The sequence below is a fragment of the Monodelphis domestica genome, chromosome 5, assembly GCF_027887165.1.
Source record: "Monodelphis domestica isolate mMonDom1 chromosome 5, mMonDom1.pri, whole genome shotgun sequence".
NCBI classification, from domain to species: Eukaryota; Metazoa; Chordata; class Mammalia; order Didelphimorphia; family Didelphidae; genus Monodelphis; species Monodelphis domestica.
In genome coordinates, this window is record NC_077231.1 from 110,731,276 (window position 1) to 110,751,469 (window position 20,194).

Here is a 20,194-nt window from a genome sequence, read left to right on the forward strand (position 1 = left end):
GTTTCAAAATATGTAAATTACATATGTATGCTAATATACATCCTCTGCTTTCACATTCCCTTTGGATTTTTTAAATTTGTTTTTTTCTCTTGATTTTGTGACTATTTTAAAAATGTAATCATAATATGTATTATTCTTATTCTCTTATTTTCCTTTTCTCTAAATATTTTCTTATTTCCTATATATTTCCAATATTTGTCATTTCTAATAACATAATACAATCATTATATTCAAATAATACAATCTATTCAGCCATTTCTCCCAGGCATTGCATTCATGTTATTTCCAATTAATCATTACAAACAAAGCTGCTATGAATATTTTCATATATACGCAGCAATTTCCCCTCTTAGTAATGCCTTTAGCACTCTCTCTATTGAGCCACCAAGCTGCCAGCTGCCATTTCTCGGGCATACGGGACCCCCTTGGTTCCTTGCCACCACAAAAAGAACTACAGCAAATATTACATAGAGGTTCCTGCCTCTTTCTTTCAGCTCTTTGAGGTATAAGCTTGATAGTGGTATTGCTGGATCTAAGACTATGTACACTTTAGTAATTTGGGGGCATAGTTCCAAATTGCTTTCTAGAATGGCTGAACCAATTCACAACTCCAGCAATAAATTGTGCATCAATGTTCATGTTTTCCCATATCCCCTTCCATAATTGTCATTTTCCTTTTTAGTTATCTTTGCCAATCTGACAGATGTAAAGCAGAACTTCAGAGTGGTTTTAATTTGCATTTCTCCAATTATGAGAGATTTGTAGCTTTTTTCACATGACTGTGAATAGCTTGGGTGGCTTCCTTTCAGAATTAGCTATTTATATTCCTTAACCATTTATCTCTTGGGGAACTTATCTTATTCTGATTAATGAAATAATTCCCTCAATACATTAGAAAGGATACCTTTATCAATGAAATTTGCTGCAAAGATTTTTCCATCAATGTCTCCCTTCTAATTTTAACTTTATTTGTTGTGTTTGTGCAAAATCCTTTATCTTGTGTGCTCATCGTTATCTCTTATTTGGCCTGGATCTCTTCTCCTATTTCTAGATCTGAAAGGCAACTTCTCCCTTGTTCTCTAATTTCCTTATATGTCTTATATGCCTAAATCACTCATCTGAGTGGAGATGGGTCTGCCTCCTTCTGACTTTTTTCTATTATTCCATTAAGATTCCTGACCTTTTATTCCTCCACTTTTCCCTTTCTTATTAATATAAATATTATTTCTAGCATTTTATAGAATAATAATAATGATAATGAATATTCTTGCTTTACTTTGAGCTTATTTTTACTGAAAAGGCTTCTGGTTTATCCCTTTTACATATAATGCTGGCTCCTAATTTTAAATAGATAGTGCTTCTAGTATTAAGAAAAAAATCTATTTATTCTCATATTTTCTATTTTTTAAAAAATCAGAATTGGTTTTATTGTCTTATTAAAAGCTTTTTCTGGATCTATTTATATAATCAATAATAATGATTTTTGTTCTTATTTTTAATATAGTACTATATTGATAATGTTCTTAACATAGAATCAATCCTGTATTTCTGGTAAAAACACAAACTATGCAGTATATTATCTTTGTGATTTGTTGCTATTGTTTCTTTTAAATTTCTTTTCAATCCATCAATATTCATTAGGGATATTAGTCCATAGTTTTCTATCTTTGACTCTCCTTGGTTTAAATATCACAATCATACTTATTTCATATAAGGAATATGCCGTAACTCCTTTTCCAATTTTTTCAAACGATTTGTGCAATACTGGAATTGTCTTCAATATTTCATAGAATTCACTTATAAATCCATCTGGTCCAAGGGATTCTCTTTAGGAAATAATTTATGACATGTACAATTTTTTTTCTAAGACTGGGTTATTTAAATTCCTCATTTTTCTGTTAATCTGGGCATTTTATCTTTTTAAAATATTCATCCATTTCAATTAAGTTGTTGGCTATATTGGCATATAACTGGATGTAGTTTCTACTCATTTATTTCATATTTCTTCTTTATTTGACTTGAATTTATCTTTTTCATTTTCAACTGCTGATCTGTTTTATTTTATGTAAATCAAATTAGCTAATAGTTTCTCTGTTATTTTTGGTTATTTCTTTTTAAAAACTATTTGGGGGGGGGGGCAGCTGGGTAGCTCAGTGTATTGAGAGCCAGACCTAGAGACAGGAGGTCCTAGGTTCAAATCTGGCCTCAGACACTTCCCAGCTGTGTGACCTCAGGCAAGTCACTTAACCCCTATTGCCTAGTCTTTACCACTTTTCTGCCTTGGAACCAATACACAATATTGATTCCAATACGGAAGGTATGGGTTTTATAAAAAAAAAAAAACCTATTCCTGGTTTACTAATTCAAAGGAGTTTTATTTTCAATTTTGCTTTATTCTTCAATTTTCTGAATTTTTATTGTGGTATTTATTGAGATGTTTTTCATTGCTGGTTTTCTTGGAGTTTTTTAGTTATGCACCTAATTAATTTGTTCTCTCTTTTATAGAAGAAAGTGCCTAGAACTATAAATTTTCCCCTAAGAACTGCTTTATTTCCCCAAAATTTTAGTATATTGCCTCATTATTTTATTCTCTTTAATGAAATTTCTACTTCTATTATTTGTTCTTTGACTTACCAGTTCTTTAGGAAAAGTTATAAAGAGTCTGCAATTTTTTTTTAACCTTTGCCTTCTGTCTTAGAATCAGTACTAAGTACTGGTTCCAGATCAGAAGAATGATAAGGGCTGGGCAATTGGGATTAAATGACCTGCCCAGAAATACACAACTAGTAAGTGTTTGAGGCCAGATTCGAACCCTGGAGACTTCCCATCTCTTGGTTTGACTCTCAGTCCACAGAGCTACCCAATTACCCCTGCAATTTTTTTTTATTTCTTTGTTTCTTTGTTATTTCTTTATTTTTGTGTTTCTTCATTTTTAAAAGCATTTCTTATCTTACTTCCTACTCAACAAGTTGAGCAATTATAAAGAAAAATAAAACCCAGGGCAACTAGTTGCCAACTTGGACTGCCTAGCCCTTGCTGCTCTTTCTGTCTTAGACGTGATACTGAAACAGATGGTAAAGGGTTTTAAAAAAAAAAACTCTCAAATGCTTGAAGACAACTCTCAAACCCCCACTAAGTCTACAGATTCAACTTCTCCAGGTCCTACAGGCAACTGTTGTGTAGCACTGTCCTAGGTGCTTTATAGACATCCTTGTCCCCCTCCTCTGAATGATCTCCAGCATCTCTGTGTCCTTCCTGACTATTTCAGCTGCAAGACCAGGTCAGAGCAGAGGACAATGAGATATAGGTATGTGAGAGTCTGTGCAAGTGCCCAGTTCTTTATCACCCATGTGATTTTTTCTGTGTCTGTGTGTGCCTTAGAGGCTCGTAGAAGCAGCTGAGGAAGCTGACCTCAATCATGAATACAATGCTTCTCTGATGGTGAGTCCCCCATTTCCAATGCCATTTCTGTAAGGGTAACATTGGGAGTGTTTGGAGAATTGGATGGTCAGGAGGTCCAAACTCTGTCTGTGCTGTGGCTTCCATGTCCCCCTGTGTCCAAAGCCATGCCAAAACTATGGCGAACACAGCCCCGGGGAATTAACCAAGGGTCCATGCGGGAGATATAGACACAGGATGATTTTTAAATCTGTTTTTATCTGGATTTTTTAAGTTTCTATGAAGTTTTCCTGAAGCCACATTAGGTCAGTTTAAATCATTTTCAAATGGTAAACTTAACATATTTTGGCTCTAGGGTAAGGAGCTAAGTGAGAGATTGGGGGCCAAATCCAAATGCCAGGAATTATTGGTGAAATAAAAACAGAGTCTGGGGAAGATCATAACCCCGATTGAGATGATAGCTTTCTGTGAGCTTCTTCTGACAACATAGTGTCTACGGGGTGAGGGTGGGAGAAAAGGTAAAAGGATTGGTGACTGACACCAAAGAGAGAAGTTTTCACTGCCAAGGCTCTATGGTCATTGGCCTGAGGCAAAGACTGAAGGTCATTCCCAGACAGGATAAGACCCATTTCCTAAAAAGTGAACTGTTAGAGCTCTTGTGAACCATGTCACTTGAGAAGAAATGGGTAGTACTGATGGACTTTCTATCTGTCTCCTCTCTCCATGAATATGTGTCTGACTGTCTCTGGCTATGTCTACATGCACTAAGGAAAATTGAGGTCATCTGGGTAATTCGAGCCAAAATCCTTTCCCATTGACCCACCTTCCTCTCCTCCCCCAACGAATAATTATATTTGTTACAATTCTCCGTGTATTTTAAAATAAAGCATGTGTTGGCCATGAATCATCTGGTCTGAACTATCCACTTCATTTCATACATGCGGACATAGCCTTGGTTTGTCTGTTCATCTTTTCTGAATCCTCTGATCTAGATCATTTTTCTCTTTTTTCCTCTCTCACACTGCGTGTTTCCATCGATGTCTGGTCCATCTCTGTCTCTCATTCCCCTTCATTTCTAGTTTAACTATTACAATTCAGTCCTCATCAATGAGAAAGATGCAAATGGCAGATATGTGGAACTTGGGGATGAATTTATTCTGGATCTCAATGAACACTTCAACAATCTGTGGGTGAACACAACCATCAGTAACGTGCAGCTTCCCACCAATGTCTACAACAAAGGTAGCCTGAATTAATTAGTGGATGATTTAATTAATACAATGTTTGCAAAATTTTGTGAAAATCTTTCCTCCGGGGGGTACCCATCAATTGGAGAAAGGTTAAAGAAGATATAGTATCTAAATATGATAGAATACTATTGTATTATTAGAAATTATGAAAGCAATAATTTTAGAAATATATGGGGAAATTTATATGAAATGATACAAAGTGAAATAAGCAGAATCAGGAGAATAATTTCCACAATTACAATAATATTTTTAAAACAAACAATTTTAAAAGATGTAGGAATTCTGATCAGCATCATGATTAACCAGAATTTCAGAAGACTAATAATAAATATGTTCCTAACCTTGAAAGAAGGAAGTAGAAAACTCAGAATTTCAGGCCCAGGGACAGGTCCTGGGTTCAAATTTGACCTCAGACACTTCCTAGCTGTGTGACATAGACAAGTCACTTAACCCCCATTGCCTAGCCCTTACTGCTCTTCTGCCTTAGAATCAATACACAGTATTGTTTCTAAGACAGAAGGTAAGGGTTTTTTAAAAAAAGAAAAAACAAAGAATTGTAGAATGAGACATATTTTGGAAGGATAGGGAGTAATTAGCTGATGTGGAATTTTGTTTTCTTAATTACATCTATTTGTAGCAATGTTTTTTTCTTTCTCTTTTAACTGGGAAAGTGGAAGAGAGGAGAAAGCATATTTCTTCTGACTGAAAAAATAAAAAGTTTTTAAAAATCTCTTTCCTCCAATTCTCTTCACTAAAAACTCCCTTTCATGTAACCAAACCGTGGTCTCTTCATTCTATTTCAAACAGATGGGTCTTCTTAATTCTCTTGATAATAATAATGGTCAGCAAAAATTACAGAAATGGTATTCTTAAGGAGTCTGAGCTTAATGTTTGGTACAAATTATTCAGAGACAGCAGAAGCTTTCTGTCCTTTATAAACTAACAGACAGTAAAACCTCATACCTCAAAAACAAACATAAAAAACTTGAGAATTCAATGAATAAACTATACTGCCACTAGACGATCATTATAGACAGAGCTGCTGCCTACTAACTTTGAGCCATAAAAATTGAGAATGTGTTTGACAGATATTGCCATAACAAATATTCATCATCTCCAAACTATATGGAATTAAAAGCCTTCAAAATATAAAGACTTAGTAGAAAAGCAAAAACCTTGCAGAAATAGGGCAACGTGCATGTCATCTCTGTTATCCTCTTTGCTACTGTCTTTATGCTTTTAGCAAGTGTTCAGAAGATGTATTTATATCACAATGCTCTTATTGAGTTACCAACGTAGTCATTTTATCCTTGAATATAATGGCCATTAAATATAAAAGAATAATAGCAAGAGACTGCCTGGTCAACAACAGACTGTTCCTTTCTAAACTCCATCAAAAAGTGGGTATAAAATAATATAACTTACATTTATATAGCACTTTAAAACTTAAAAATCTCAATATCTCATTATTCCCCTACTTCACCTTCACAGTGATTTTTTTTTAATAAAAACTTCTCTCGTTGTCCTAAAATAGATTTTGAAAATAAAAAGTGTTTGTTTTAAGACTGGGACTGGAAATGAGTTTTCTTTTCTATTCTCCCCACCTCATACCTGGATCACTCTGTGCTTGACCAGGCTGGGATAACCCTCTTCATCTTTTGACTCAGTGAGAATAAGACTTTCTGAGTTTTAGTGTCTGAAAAAAGCCAGCATAGATAGAGGGAAGCAAATCCTTCAAGAGCAGTATTTCCTTGTTTCCATTCAAAATATTATCCTGCTTTATCTACCTATGGGGGTTAGTTGCTATTATTCCCATTTTATAGATGGGGAAACTGTGGTAGGAAGAGGTTAAGTAACTTGCCCAAAGACACACAGCTAAATGTCTCTCACTACTATCAAGGAGCAGCCACAGCAGAATCATAGAATCTCAACTATGGAAGAATGCTCAGAGGCCAGCTAGTCTCATCTGTATCTAAACCTGAATACCTTGTATCACTTATAGGAAAAAAGGTCTGCTTGAAGACCTTTAAGGGGGGGTGGGGGGGAACCATTGCCTCTCAAGGCAGCCCCATTCCACTTTTGGACATTTCTAATTATTAGGAAGATTTTTCCTGACACCAAGCTCAAACTTGCCACTTTTCCATTTCTACCTTTTGTTCTTGGTTCTGGAGCCAAAGAGAACAAATCTAACCCCTCTTCCCACGTCAACCCTTCAGATATTGCAAGACAATGATCATATCCCTCCTCTCCCCTCCAAGTCTACTGTTCTCCAGAATAAACAAACAAAGTTCCTACAATTGGTCTGTAAATGCTGACATCGATGCTCTTCCCATGCTGCTAACCCTTCTCCAGATCCTCTTCAGCATTCCTTCTAAACCATGGTGCCCAGAGATGAACATAACTCTCAGATGTAATCAAAACATGGCAAAGTTTATAGCCAGCAGGAGTCCAGTATTCTTCTAGCGGCTCTGAACTACATGTCTTACTGGAAATGGTTTTGTGTTCTCTTTGAGAGTAGGGATTGTTTTATTTGTTGTGTGTTCTACTATCTAGTACAGTGCCTAGCAAAAATAGGGACAGAGTACTTGTTGGATGACTGATTGGTCATCTGTTTTCCATTAACCTATCTCTAATCTGACTCCTGCACCATGTCCTGGGGTCACATTCCTCCCTCTTTCCCTTACACCTCAGATCCAATTATTTTGAATGGAGTCTACATGTCAGAAGCCTTAAATCCTGTTTTTGTGGAGAATTTCCAGAAAGATCCAACACTGACCTGGCAGTATTTTGGCAGCTCATCTGGATTCTTCAGGCTCTATCCAGGTAGGAAAATGGTAAGGAGGGGGAGGGTGTTGAAACATGCTTTCCAGATCGATGCTTCTCTGCAAAGATTCTCCTCTGAGGTCACTGGAGTATGAGTAGCAAAGATAAATCCTTGGCATTCAGGCACATCCAAACCAGGGCAAAACCCAGACAAATATCACTGCCCAGTGCCACCCATGCTGAGGCGCCCATACTCAACAATAACAAGAATGGACATTTATATAGCCTTTAAAGTTAACCAAACACTTAGCTTACATCATGCCATGTGAAGTGAGTATAGGTAGCCCTGGAAAGTGGGTACCATAAACACATATAGCTGTGACAGTAGTAGAAATAAGCATCATTATCACTATTTTACAAGGGAGACAACTGAGACTCAGATGAAGTGTTTTGCTTGTGATTCCACTTCTCATGAATGTCAAATTTAAACCCAAATCTTTCATATCCCATATCTAGCCTTCCGACACCACTGAATATGTTCCTTTCAAAACAAAGTATAGCACTTGGCCAGTGAAATTTCTTAAGTATTGTGGAGTGCTGGAACCACAAAGATCGAGGTTCTAAATTGTGGCCATAGTGACCAGTAACTAATTGTGTATTACTTCTCACCTCTAAGTCTTGGTTTTCTGAGATATAAAAATGGTGGCAATAATACCTATAATCCCAACCTCATATACTTGTTGTGAGACTTAAGTGAGATAATGTTCTTAAACTCTTTTGTAAACCTTAAAGGACGAAGTAAATGTCAGACACTGAGCCCCATGGGAAATTGATGATGTAAAATAAGGCATAATTCCCAGCAAAGACTTTAGAATCTAGTTGAAGAGAAAGACTTAAGCATATGAAATGCTGAAAATAATAGCAGACAATAGTATTAAAGAGATACCCAATCTAGGGTCAGAAAGACATGATTTCAAAATCATCTCAGACATTTAGCTCCATGTCTTTGGGCAAGTTACTTAACCTCTTCCTACCTCAGTTTCTCCATCTATAAAATGGGAATGATAGGAACCAACCTCCATAGGTTGATGAAGCAGGATATTTATAAAATGCTTTACAAACATTAAAGAGATATCTAAATGCCAGAAAGAGAGAGAGCAAAAGCTGTTACTCTATTTATTCCAAATTCATGAATGAGTAAAAACCTCACCTAAAAAAATTGCTATTTGGGAAAATGATTCCTCTCTAGCCCCTTTTAAAAGCATCGTTCCCCACCCCCCTTATTTTTATTTTAATATCTTGACCTATTAGAAAACAGAAGCTTATCCTCATTTTTCAGAACTAGAGCCAGAAATGGCAGTTGCCCACATCTTGGTTTGTTTTATGTTAAACCTGAATGAATAGTCAATAGACTAAAAAGAATTGAAAGGAACTTTAGAAATCTAGGACAAGGAGGAATTCCATGGGAATTGGAATGACCTCCAGGAACTGATGCAGAGTGAGAGGAACAGAATCAGGAGAACATTGTACACAGAGACTGATACACTGTGGCACAATCGAATGTAATGGACTTCTCTACTAGTCGCAATGCAATGACTCAGGAAAATTCTGAGGGATCTATGAGAAAGGTGCTATCCACATCCAGAGGAAAAACTGTGGGAGTAGAAACACAGAAGAAAAACAACTGCTTGATTACATGGATTGAGGGGATATAGCTGAACATCCTACTGCAAACACCAACAACATGGAAATAGGTTCTAATCAAGATCACATGTAATACCCAGTGGAATTGCATGTTGGCAATGGAAAGGGTAGGGGGAGGGGAGGGAGGGATAGAATATGATTCTTGTAACCAAGGAATAATGTGCTAATTTGACTAAATAAAATAAATTTTAAAAAAAGAAATCTAGGACAACCTTCTAGTTAATTAAGAAGTCCCTTCTACTGCAAAATATCCATCTTAAAGCCTCATCTTGAACATTACAATGAACTGAGGAACTCGGTATTACAAGTCTACCTGAATGACTTCATGTAAGTCACTTAATGTTTCTGTGCTTCAGTTACCTCACCCATAAAATGTGGGAGGTTAGACTACATCACCTCTCAAGTCCCTTCTAGCTCTACACCCATGATCCTAAGTCCTTGTGACCATTATTGAAATGGTTTCTAGACATTTGATCATCCCCTTTGCCCTCTTCTATGTTAAGCCCAGTTCATCAATATTCCTCTCCTAAAAATGTAGCACCAGAACTGAACAGAATATAAGAAGATCTGACAAGGACAAAATATAATGGGACTGTAACCTCTTGATCACAACATAATGTCTTTCTCTAGTCCAAGAAGACATTAATTCTTTCAGTAACCAGAGAATGGATCAGTTAATATGTTGTAAGTGACTGTTAAGTTCCAAGGGAATACAAAGACAAAAATATGATTCTTTCCTTCAAGGAGATTATTGGAGGAGAGATTACATACTGATATTTTAAAAGATAGCAATTCTTATACAAGGTAACCAGAGAAGGGAAGTCAAGACATTCTGTGTCTGGTAGTTGGGAGAGGAAGAAGTCAGTAGCAAAGGAAAATGTCTTCATTTTTTTCTACATCCATTGTCACTCTCCACAGGGCTACCACCTGTGCATCATTTGCAATTCAAAGGCTAAGTCCTAGTTCGAGCTTGACCATTGCTAAATAAAGAAGATAATGGATATTCTGAATGTCATTGCATGAGCTATGGTTCTGAGTCTGCTTCCTTGAGCAGATGAAAGAGCCCCAGTTCTGTTCTCTCCAGGTATAAAGTGGACCCCTGAGGAAAGTGGAGTCATTACCTTCGATTGCAGGAACCGAGGATGGTGAGAGCTTGTTTCTTAGGAGAGGTCTCTATCCCCCTTCTAGTTTATCTCCAACAGCCTTATGCATTTAGCTTCCCCATTTTTTGATCAATAAACAAGCATTTATTAAGCACCTACTGTCAACTTTGCTCTGGAGACTCAAAGACAAAAGCAACATTCATGGTCTCTGCTCGTAATGAGTTTATATTCAAATGGTGCCTGCATTAAGAAAGAAGAGAGGGAGATAAGAATTCCCATCCAACTGCCTCTTTTCACCCATGAAATTCTTCTTACTGTAGCCTCTTCTCACTCACATGGTTTGATCTCCACCCAAACACCCACCCATACTATCTCTATTGAAATATTCCCTAGCTGGACCCTGAATCTTCCCCTACATACTTCTTCCCCACCCACCCTTTTTGTGCCTTCTGAAAAGACTATCAGATTCAGGCTGAAAAGAACAGAAAAGATTCTTGGGACAGGATTTTGCCTTTTAGCATCAATAAGAGTAGAATTAAAATTTTTCATTCAAAAAGCTGCCCTCTCCCTTTACGATGTATAAGAACCCCAATGGGATTCTTACACCAAGCTCAACCAGACAGATCCAGGACCGTTGCTTGGGTTTGTCCTTTCTTTCATTCTCCAAATCAGTGGTTCTCAATCTCTAATGCCATGACCTCATGTTGCGGTGACCCCAAACCGAAAAATTATTTTGATGGCTACTTGAAAACTGTAATTTTGCTACAGTTATGATTTGGAATGTAAATATCTGATATGCATTATGTATTCTCATTGCTACAAACTGAGAGGTTGAGAACCGCTGCTTTAGACCAATTTGGTTTAGTATATTCCCATGTTCCCAATTACTCTAAACTAGAATATCCATGCTAGTAATTTTGGAGCATAATCTCTTGTACTGTTGTTCAGCATCTTGTCCAGATGTTCTATGGACCAGGACAGTGTCTGAACAAGAACAATTCATAGTCCTTTCTCAGTTGATGCATATAGCTCTCTGGTTTTCCCATGTGTGTGTCTTTCCCTCTGTATTCCTCCCCTCTCTTCCTCCTTCTATCTTCTTTCCAAAGGTACATCCAAGCTGCCACTTCTCCCAAGGATATTGTGATTCTGGTGGATGTGAGTGGTAGCATGAAGGGGTTGCAGATGGCCATTGCCAAGCATACCATCACCACTATCTTGGACACCCTGGGGGAGAATGACTTTGTCAATATCATTGCGGTGACTATACCCTCCTGTTCTAGAACAGCATTTACCCAATTGCTCTAGAACAGTCCTGCCCTCCCTGCTCTAGAATGATGTCTAGACCATATAAGAACCCATTATTATAGCATGTCTCCTGACACCTCTACAATAGATCTCAGTTCACCCCCAGTTTCCCGTCCCTTGTCCTCTAGACTGATGTCATATTCCTGATTTAGAATGATTCCATCCCAAAACCTATTTCCTTTACTATTTATCTGGTCTAGCCATCCTGGAATAAGGAGCCTATAAGAGGCAAAACCTCAATGTGTCTGTGTTCTAGAACTTCCCAATGGTGTTGTGACTAAGGACCTTCATTCACACAGAGAGAGAGAAAAAGAAAGGAAGGGAGGAAGAGTTACAGAGCAGTTGTGATAAATGTGCAAAGGAATGGGGGAGAGGAACTAGGACCTAGTAGGCAGCCATCCCTTTAACAAAAGTTACTGGAAGGCTTTCCTACACCATAGTATAGTGTCTGAACGCCCCAAGATTCCGTCCTTTGAAAAAAGGCAGTCTCAAAAAAGTTCCTGATGAAGCATAAATATATTGCCCAGGAGGGTCAAGACATTGACTCATTAATACCATTGTTCATTATCACATATACCAGCAAGAGGGAGCAAGGGACAAATAATTGGAATAGGAGTGGGAGGAGAAACATTCAGAGGAGGGGTCCTATGGGAGGAAGTCAGCTCCAGGTAGCACAATACTAGGAAGCTAAGGAGCATCATGCCCTAGTTTTCTCAAAGGGCAATAGTGAAGAAAACACTCTGTAAACTGACTCACTAAATACCCATGTTTCTGTAATACTAATAATCAGCATTATTAGAGTTAGTTAGATACTAATAACTAAGTACTAATTAGATACTAATAATAGTTATTATTGGTATCATGGAAACATTGGGTATTTAGTAAGGGAAGAGAGTGCCAAAATCAAATCTTACTGACTTCAGAATCTTCCTTCTGGTTAGTCTTATATTAGGTTGAATGATTGATTGGGCAGAGAATGACTAGATCCTCCAAATCTATGATATTTTCCTCAAACATCACCTTTTCCAGCTTTTTTATCATTTTAAAGTCCTAACACCCAAGCCCATATTGTATCCCTATTTCTGTGACTGTAGTAGTCACGGAAAGGATATACTCATCAAGTTTCTGGCATTCACTAGAAAAAGAATATATATATATTGATGTTGATGATGAGGAGTGTATATTTTATATATATATATATACTCCTATCATAGAACTTCAGTTGGTCTCCTCTCCACTCCATCCCTAGCCTTCTCTGATGGGAAGAGCAATACAAAAGGGAAGCATTCATTCTTGATATTATCATTGCTGATACTAGTCAGAATCAATGTAGACCATTGTACTATTTCTGGATATCTCCCCTTTTCTGACTTGGGCCAAAAACAAATAAAAAATACCAAAGTGACTCAGAATTAAATTTTTTCTGTATAAGAAAAGGTTAATTCATATTCCCTTCCCTATTTAACAAACAAAAGTTCCTCAAATCTGTAGCAATAAAAAAAAAAGATGGACTCAGAATAGGAGATTAGGAAAGAGATGAGAAGTCATCTTCCCTATTATTGCAGGGCTACTTTAGCCTTTGAGGAATAAGAAGTAAGAGTGCCTAGACCATGTTTCATCTGAAGATTTTATCCTTAAGATTAGATAGAAGCAGAAATAGGTAAGTCACATGCTGCCAACTATACTTAAGCCCATATAATTATAACTGGAATATTGCACATAAATTGCTTTGAGATTATGGTGTGGTTGAAAAAGCTCTGGAATAGGAGTCAGAGGACTGGAGTTTATAACCTACCCTAGTCACTTAGTATGTGAATGACTTTAGGAAAATTTCTGGCCTCAGTTTCCTCGTCTAAAAAATGAGAGGATTGAACTAAATCAGAGGTATCAAATATGAGGGGAAGAGAAATGTACTTAGTGCTGCCAGAATCAGTTTTAAATGTAATTGGAGTATATTTAGAAAAATAATATAACTAAAATGAAATAGAAAATTGATTATGTAAAAATGTTTTTCTAAATCAATGTATAGCTCAGGGATCCTTATGTATGGTTTAGTGGTTCCATTTCTATTTAAGTTTAATGCCACTGAACTAGACGACTCTAGGGTCTTCTAGCTCTTCATATATGTTGCTAAGTGATTGCTAATTGAAGGGTACTTTACCATTAATGTTAAAAGCTACTCTAATAATTTGCTTGGTTTTTTTCCCTTTTAGTTCAACTCTGTGATTTCATTAAGAGAGAATTCCCTCAGTTACTGCAGATTAACAAGCTATTTGCAATAGCCTTAAAGAGTTGCCAGAACACTGAGAAGTTAAGAAGTTAAGTCCATGGTCACAAAGTGTCCAAATCAGGACTTGGTCTGTGGTCTTTCTGAATCTAAGGGTTAACCATCTATTTACTATATCATGATGCCTCCCTCTTGAGTCATTGCTATAAAGACCAGGTAAATTTGCTCCACAGGAATTATTTTTCTCAGTTTTTCCAAGGTGAGACAACATCCATATTAAGGCAAATTTCTGTGATGTCAGGTGGGTAGAGAGAGAATATCCAGGACTCACATGCCAAGCAAAGTTTGGCAAAGGGCAGTAAGGCACAAGTATCCCCAGGTTACTTGGCCGAGTTTGATTCTGCAGACCACCTTAGTTTCATTGGAGATTGATTCAACTGACCTTGTTTCATTCTTTTCCTTTCCTCTACATTGTTCCTTCCTACTGGCTACAGTATAATGATTATATTCATTATGTGGAACCTTGTTTTAAAGGGATTCTCGTCCAGGCTGATAGAGACAATCGAGAGGTGAGTGTTGTGGGTCAAACTGTTAGTGCTACCATAAACCAAACCAGAGCCCTAAAGCATAACCACCAGGAAAACATTCTTGTTCAAAAAGGAAATAACATAATGGGGAAACCAAGTGAAGAGGATCCTACCTTCACCAATGCAAGGTTATCCCCACAACGTTCCCAGATACAGACATCTGTAACATTTCTCAGCCCTCTATACTCCCTTTGAGTAGTTCTTGGCATTTCACTCAAATGGTGAATTACTGATGATGAACATTCAGACATTTATGCTTGAATTCAAGGATTAGACAGGGTTGTTGCTGGGAGCCCCCCAAGATAGGAAAAGAGGAAAGAGTATCTATCCATTGACTGGATAGAGCCTGTTGTTGGGCAGGAAAGGCTCTTCAGGTTCACTATTTTTCATTAATCCTTAGAAGATAGGACAGTCCTTGCTGTTTCAGCAGTAAAGAGGGTTGGGACTGCAATACAAACAGCGTCAAAAGCAAACCAGAGGAACTATGGACAACATGGAATTGCTTTATCTTTCTCAGCTACCCACAGTGTCCAGACTAGGGCAAATGCTCTCTCTGTAGGGTTAGATCAGTGGAGATTCTGTTTCTCTCTCAAACTTGCATTTATTCTTATATGATAAAAGGTTGTATAATTCTCTGGAAAAGAATACAACACTGCTCTTTGGCAAACCAACTACCCATTTACCCAAAGCAAATATCAAATGCTTCTCTAGAGAAGAAATGAAGACAAATTTTAATCATTCTTTAATTAGAATAGTCAATTTGTAAGATACTAGTTGACTATGAGATTAAAAATCCCACCAAAGTAGGATGTGGAGTTTTGTTTAATCTTAAATCTCCCCCAGCTGTATTCTCAAAGTGGAACACAAAGTCTAGCAGAGGGCCCCAAGCTTCTGGAAAGGCTCCAAGTATGGGCACAGTGATAGGCTCTGTTGTTCTAGGACCTCATCACCACTGATGATGAATTTCTTTATCTCAGCATCTCATAAGTATCATCTTCTAGGCTTAGAGGATTTGTGCACTGTGTTTGAAGGGGATGGTAGAGAAAGCACCTATGCCCTCTCCCATGAAATTATATATATTTTGAGTGTCTCTGTACTCTGTATGGGGGTTGAGGGTGGCTTAAGGTGGAGAAAATATTCACTCTATGAAATTAGAGATATTTTGATGTATCTAGAAGAATACCTTGCATAGAGTCAGTAAGTACCTAATCAATATTTGTTGAATACATCAGTGAACTAACAGACTGATTGTCCAATTTGTAATTATCTAGGTAGCCCTTACCACTCCACCTTCTCTTTCCTGAATTGGGTTTTGGGACCATTTTAGTCTTTTTTTTTTGTCAAAATATAATCACTGACCTAAAATGCAGTCCCATTTCTGCCTCTCTTAGTGCAACTTGGCCAAGTCCCTGACCTTTAGTTTCCTCATTTATAAAATGAAAGGATGGCACTAGATAGTAATTTATGGCCCCTTCCAGCTCTTAAGATTTTTATGAATCTCTAAATAAGGGCACCTAAGGATAAAAGAGAGCAGGAGAAATTAAAACTATTTAATTTTGGACTCTTGAGAGAAGCTCTTTAAAATCTTAGTTCAGGGTAGAGAGATGATGTTCTTCTTGGAAGAAGGATAGGAGGGACTATAGATGATAAATGTTGCATATCCTGCCAGATATAGTCTCTGTGTCATTTTTACTTAATTGTTCTTTGTGGTGAGAGTTTTTTAGTGAGGGAAAAGGGACTGGGAGATCAATAAATGTCAGTGGTTTAAAAAATGCATAAACAACTTTCAAAAAAATTAGGTACAATTTTGGATACATCTTTATACATAAATGTGTGTATATAGATATATGACATATGTATATGTTCATGCATGTTTAAAAATATTAATATATATGCATATACACAAATGTGTATGTGGGTAAATGTGTGTATGTATACATAAATATAAATATGAATGTATATTTATAAATATGTGGACATATGTATGTATGTGTGTACATATATACAAATATGTGTGTTGTCCCAAAAATATTAGTACAGTTTTAAGTCATTAAAGCTTAAAACTACATTTTGGGGGATGAACCACATGGGACTTTGGCCTGATTCCCAAATATGAGTTTGCTCACAAGTTTGGTAGTGAAAACAGTGGATTAAAGGACAAGAGATTTGGGTTTTACTCTTCCTTGTACCTTTGTTTCCCACCTGGTCCCATTATCAAGCCCTTTGGTGCCTCAGAAAATTCTCTCTATAATAGACCATAATCACAGAGAATGCTCTGGAGATGTCATGACTATCATTGACCTGAAACTACATAAAAGGTGAGTTGATGCTGACTCAGGCTGGCCATCTCTTAGTAGAGTGTTTATAATGAGCCATTTGTACCCTCACTCCTCATTCTCATGACCAATGTATTTGGGAAATGGCTATTTGAATATGGTCATAAATCAAAGCCAATTTAACTAGTCACTGGTGAAGCCTTAGCCTCAATACCAGTGTTGCCTCACCCAGGCTAGTAGTAGATAGCTTGCTTTCTCCTACCCTATTCTCATGCTGTCTCCATATGATTAAACTTGGTGTGGTTTCTCTATCTCCCTCTTCTTTTGCCAGCATTTCAAGCAGCTTGTGGAAGAGTTGATGGTCAAGGGTGTGGGAATTGTGGACAAGGCCCTGAGTGAAGCCTTCAAGATCCTGATGCAGGTTGAGGCGCCATGTTGTATGTGGGGTGGAGAGTGGGAAACATGGAAAAGAAACCAGGGAGAACAAAGGAAACATAATATGGTGGGTTTTCCATTTCCTTCCCTTGCCCTTGTCCTTACAGTTCCGAGAAGATGGACGAGGAGGCCTTTGTAACCAAGCCATCATGCTGATCACTGATGGGGCAGTGGAGGACTACGAGATTGTATTTGAAAAGTATAATTGGCCTGATCGCAAGGTTAATTTCTAAATGGGGAAGGGGTAGAGGAATAATTGCCACCCTTGATCTAGAGGATGCTGGTCTAGAAGGTGGAACAGAAAAGGATGTAAGGTAAAGGGCTTCAAAACCAAAAGGCCATCAATCTGCAGCTCTGCTGCTAACTCCCTTTAGCTCCCCATCCTCAATTTCTTCTTTAGTCAGAAGCTTTTTCACCAGTTTTTTCAATGTTTCAGTTTTCTACTCTCCATATTGGGGAAATGGGAGAAGGGGATGGGAGAAGACAGGAGAAGCATTGAGGAATTAAAAATCATAAAACATTTTACTTAATATTTAAGTGCCAAGTAAGTAAGCAATCATAATAATAAAGCCAGAAGTTCTCTTAGTGACTGATTAACTCAGAAAACCCAGGCAATCTAGGTGTTTTGGTTTTTTTCTTCCTCTTGATCAGGTCCGAGTTTTTACTTATCTCATTGGAAGAGAAGTCACTTTTGCTGACAGGATGAAGTGGATTGCATGCAACAACAAAGGTATGTAGCCAGTTATTAGAGGGTCTCCAAATCAACACAAGCAATGAAAGGTTCTTTTATATTAGGGATCAGACATGGGACCAGCCATAATATCAGCCCACTAAGCAGAAATGGTAAGAACAGACCTATCAAAGGAGGTGGGAATGAGTAGAGTTTAATGGGGGCCATTGTTGTTTTTTTACAGATGAGGAAACAGAGGCAAACAGGGTTAAGTGAACTTTACTCAAGGTTACACAGCTAAGGTTTTATATATACACACATATATATACACATATATACATATATGTACACATACCTAGCTGTATACATATATCCATGCACAACACATACATATGTGTATATATTTCATACATGCATATTTATATATGCAAAATAATATACACACAGAGAGAGACAAGATTTGAACTCAGGAATATGAGTCTTCTAGATCCTTGGCCTGGCACTCTCTCTACTGTGCCATCTAGCTAATGCTCATAGATGCCTGATAAATGTTTATTGATTAATTGGTTAATGAAATTTATCCTACTTTCTCTGGTTCAGAACGCAATATAAAGGGCAACCACAGTCTCCATTCTGTTTAGAATTACCTTTCATATAAAAACTCTGCCTTTGCCATCTTCAGAGACTGCCTTGAGTCCAGTTGTACCCCAATTCCTTCTCCATTCCATGCCCAAACTAATCCCCAACCAGATGTATAAAAAGGTAATGTTCAGGGTGAGAAAGGCTGGAGGTGACTGAGGGGCTCTTCCTTCTCCTTAGGCTACTACACCCAGATCTCCACCCTGGCAGACGTCCAGGAAAACGTGATGGAGTACTTGCATGTGCTCAGCCGCCCCATGGTCATTAACCATGACCATGACATCATCTGGACTGAAGCATACATGGACAGCAAGGTAAAGGGCCTCAGAGAATAGAGACTATTTCAAAGGCAGTGAATTGAGGCTCATGATTATCCCTTCCACTTAGCCACACACAGAAAATCTGGATTCCCAAAACAAGAAGTAGGTGAGTAGGGTTTGCCCTGGATAAAGTTTTGAAGCTTGCCATCACTGCTCTCCAGTTCCTCTCATTGGGGTTCCTCTTATACTTCCTGGTATTTCTTCCCACCCCAAGATTCTAGGGAATCTAGGGAAGAGCATCCAATGATGCTCTATAGCTATTTGGAGGTTTACTACCCTAGCATGCCACTCAGACTAATCTTCTCTAAGCTATACCTTGCACTGAAATTGTTCTCTACCTCTTCCCCTCATCAAAATTCATATTCTCCTAGGTGTTCTCTCATATTAGATAAATTAAGTGACATTAAGGAGTTAGAGCCAGATGTCAGCTCTTCCTAAGAATATTTTATTTTATTTTTTAAAATCTTTACCTTCTGTCTTGGAGCCAATTGGCTCCAAGGCAGAAGAGCAGTAAGAACTAGGCAATGGGGATTAAGTGACTTGCCCAGGGTCACACAGCTAAGAAGTATCTGAGTTCAGATTTGAACCCAGGACCTCCCATCTCTAGGCCTGGCTTTCAATACACTGAATCACCCAGCTGCCCCCTCTAAGAGTATTTTAAAAGAAGTTCCTTTCTCTTTCCACTAGAAGATTAAAAAAATCTTTATGGCTGAAATTTCAAGTGGTGTTGTGGAGGAGCTATTTGAAGTATGGAAGGAGATACTTCTTGGATCTTTCCAAGGCAGATCTAATACCTAGGCAGCCTCCTCCTTAGAGAAAGGGATTAACTTACCATGTTGTATTAGTAAAAGAGAAAATCACCAGGTTTCCACCCAGTTTTATTTACGACATGCTACAAATAGGTTCCTTAGCAGTAGTTTGCATTGTACTTGTCTTCCTAACATGCACCTGGTACATTTAGTAATTACTTGATTAATTGACCAAAGGCAAGGATTTTCTTGCCTCTTCCTCAGTTTTGCCTCTTATTTGTTCATTGTGAATAAAGTTGTTTATTCTACCCCAAAGTCTGATGAATCTACCTTTAAGACACTCATCCCAAAGGAGAGGGTCTTGAAGATGTTTTCCTAAAACTGTTCATCTGCTGTTCCCATGGTGCACTCTTCTTTGGGATGGAGAGACACCCCATGTGGACCAGTTTCTCCCTAAATTGTTGATCTTTTGATGTTGCTCAACAGGAAGTGTTCCATAAATACTTATTGGCTCATTGAAGGCACCTTCATTTTGCTTTAGTCTCCTCTGCCACCATATTTCATGCTTTCCATTTTCTCACATTATTTGCTCCTCCCTTCATCCATGCTGTACCTAAGCTGCCACAGTCTGAGGAGGTAACAACCTCTGTAGTGCACTAAGTGTGGTTTTTCCTTCCTGTGTGAATGTCTGTCTGTCTGTGTGATGGGGGAACTGTCAAGGAAATAGTTGTCCCTGGGTTCATGAACAATGAGTCAAAGAAAGACTG

The 20,194-nt window shown here is 37.8% G+C and overlaps 1 protein-coding gene across 1 annotated transcript in view; it reads left to right on the plus strand.

Annotated features, from left to right (window-relative positions):
• Positions 1–20,194, plus strand: part of CACNA2D4 (calcium voltage-gated channel auxiliary subunit alpha2delta 4) — a 169,838-nt gene that overhangs the window by 19,803 nt on the left and 129,841 nt on the right. Inside the window, exons 4-13 of the mRNA XM_007503831.2 lie at positions 3,382–3,441; positions 4,479–4,641; positions 7,341–7,472; positions 10,201–10,261; positions 11,326–11,476; positions 14,246–14,320; positions 16,946–17,035; positions 17,157–17,270; positions 17,701–17,779; positions 18,539–18,672. Of these exons, the coding sequence (XP_007503893.2) occupies positions 3,382–3,441; positions 4,479–4,641; positions 7,341–7,472; positions 10,201–10,261; positions 11,326–11,476; positions 14,246–14,320; positions 16,946–17,035; positions 17,157–17,270; positions 17,701–17,779; positions 18,539–18,672 (1,059 nt within the window). The remainder of the gene's footprint in view (positions 1–3,381; positions 3,442–4,478; positions 4,642–7,340; positions 7,473–10,200; positions 10,262–11,325; positions 11,477–14,245; positions 14,321–16,945; positions 17,036–17,156; positions 17,271–17,700; positions 17,780–18,538; positions 18,673–20,194) is intronic.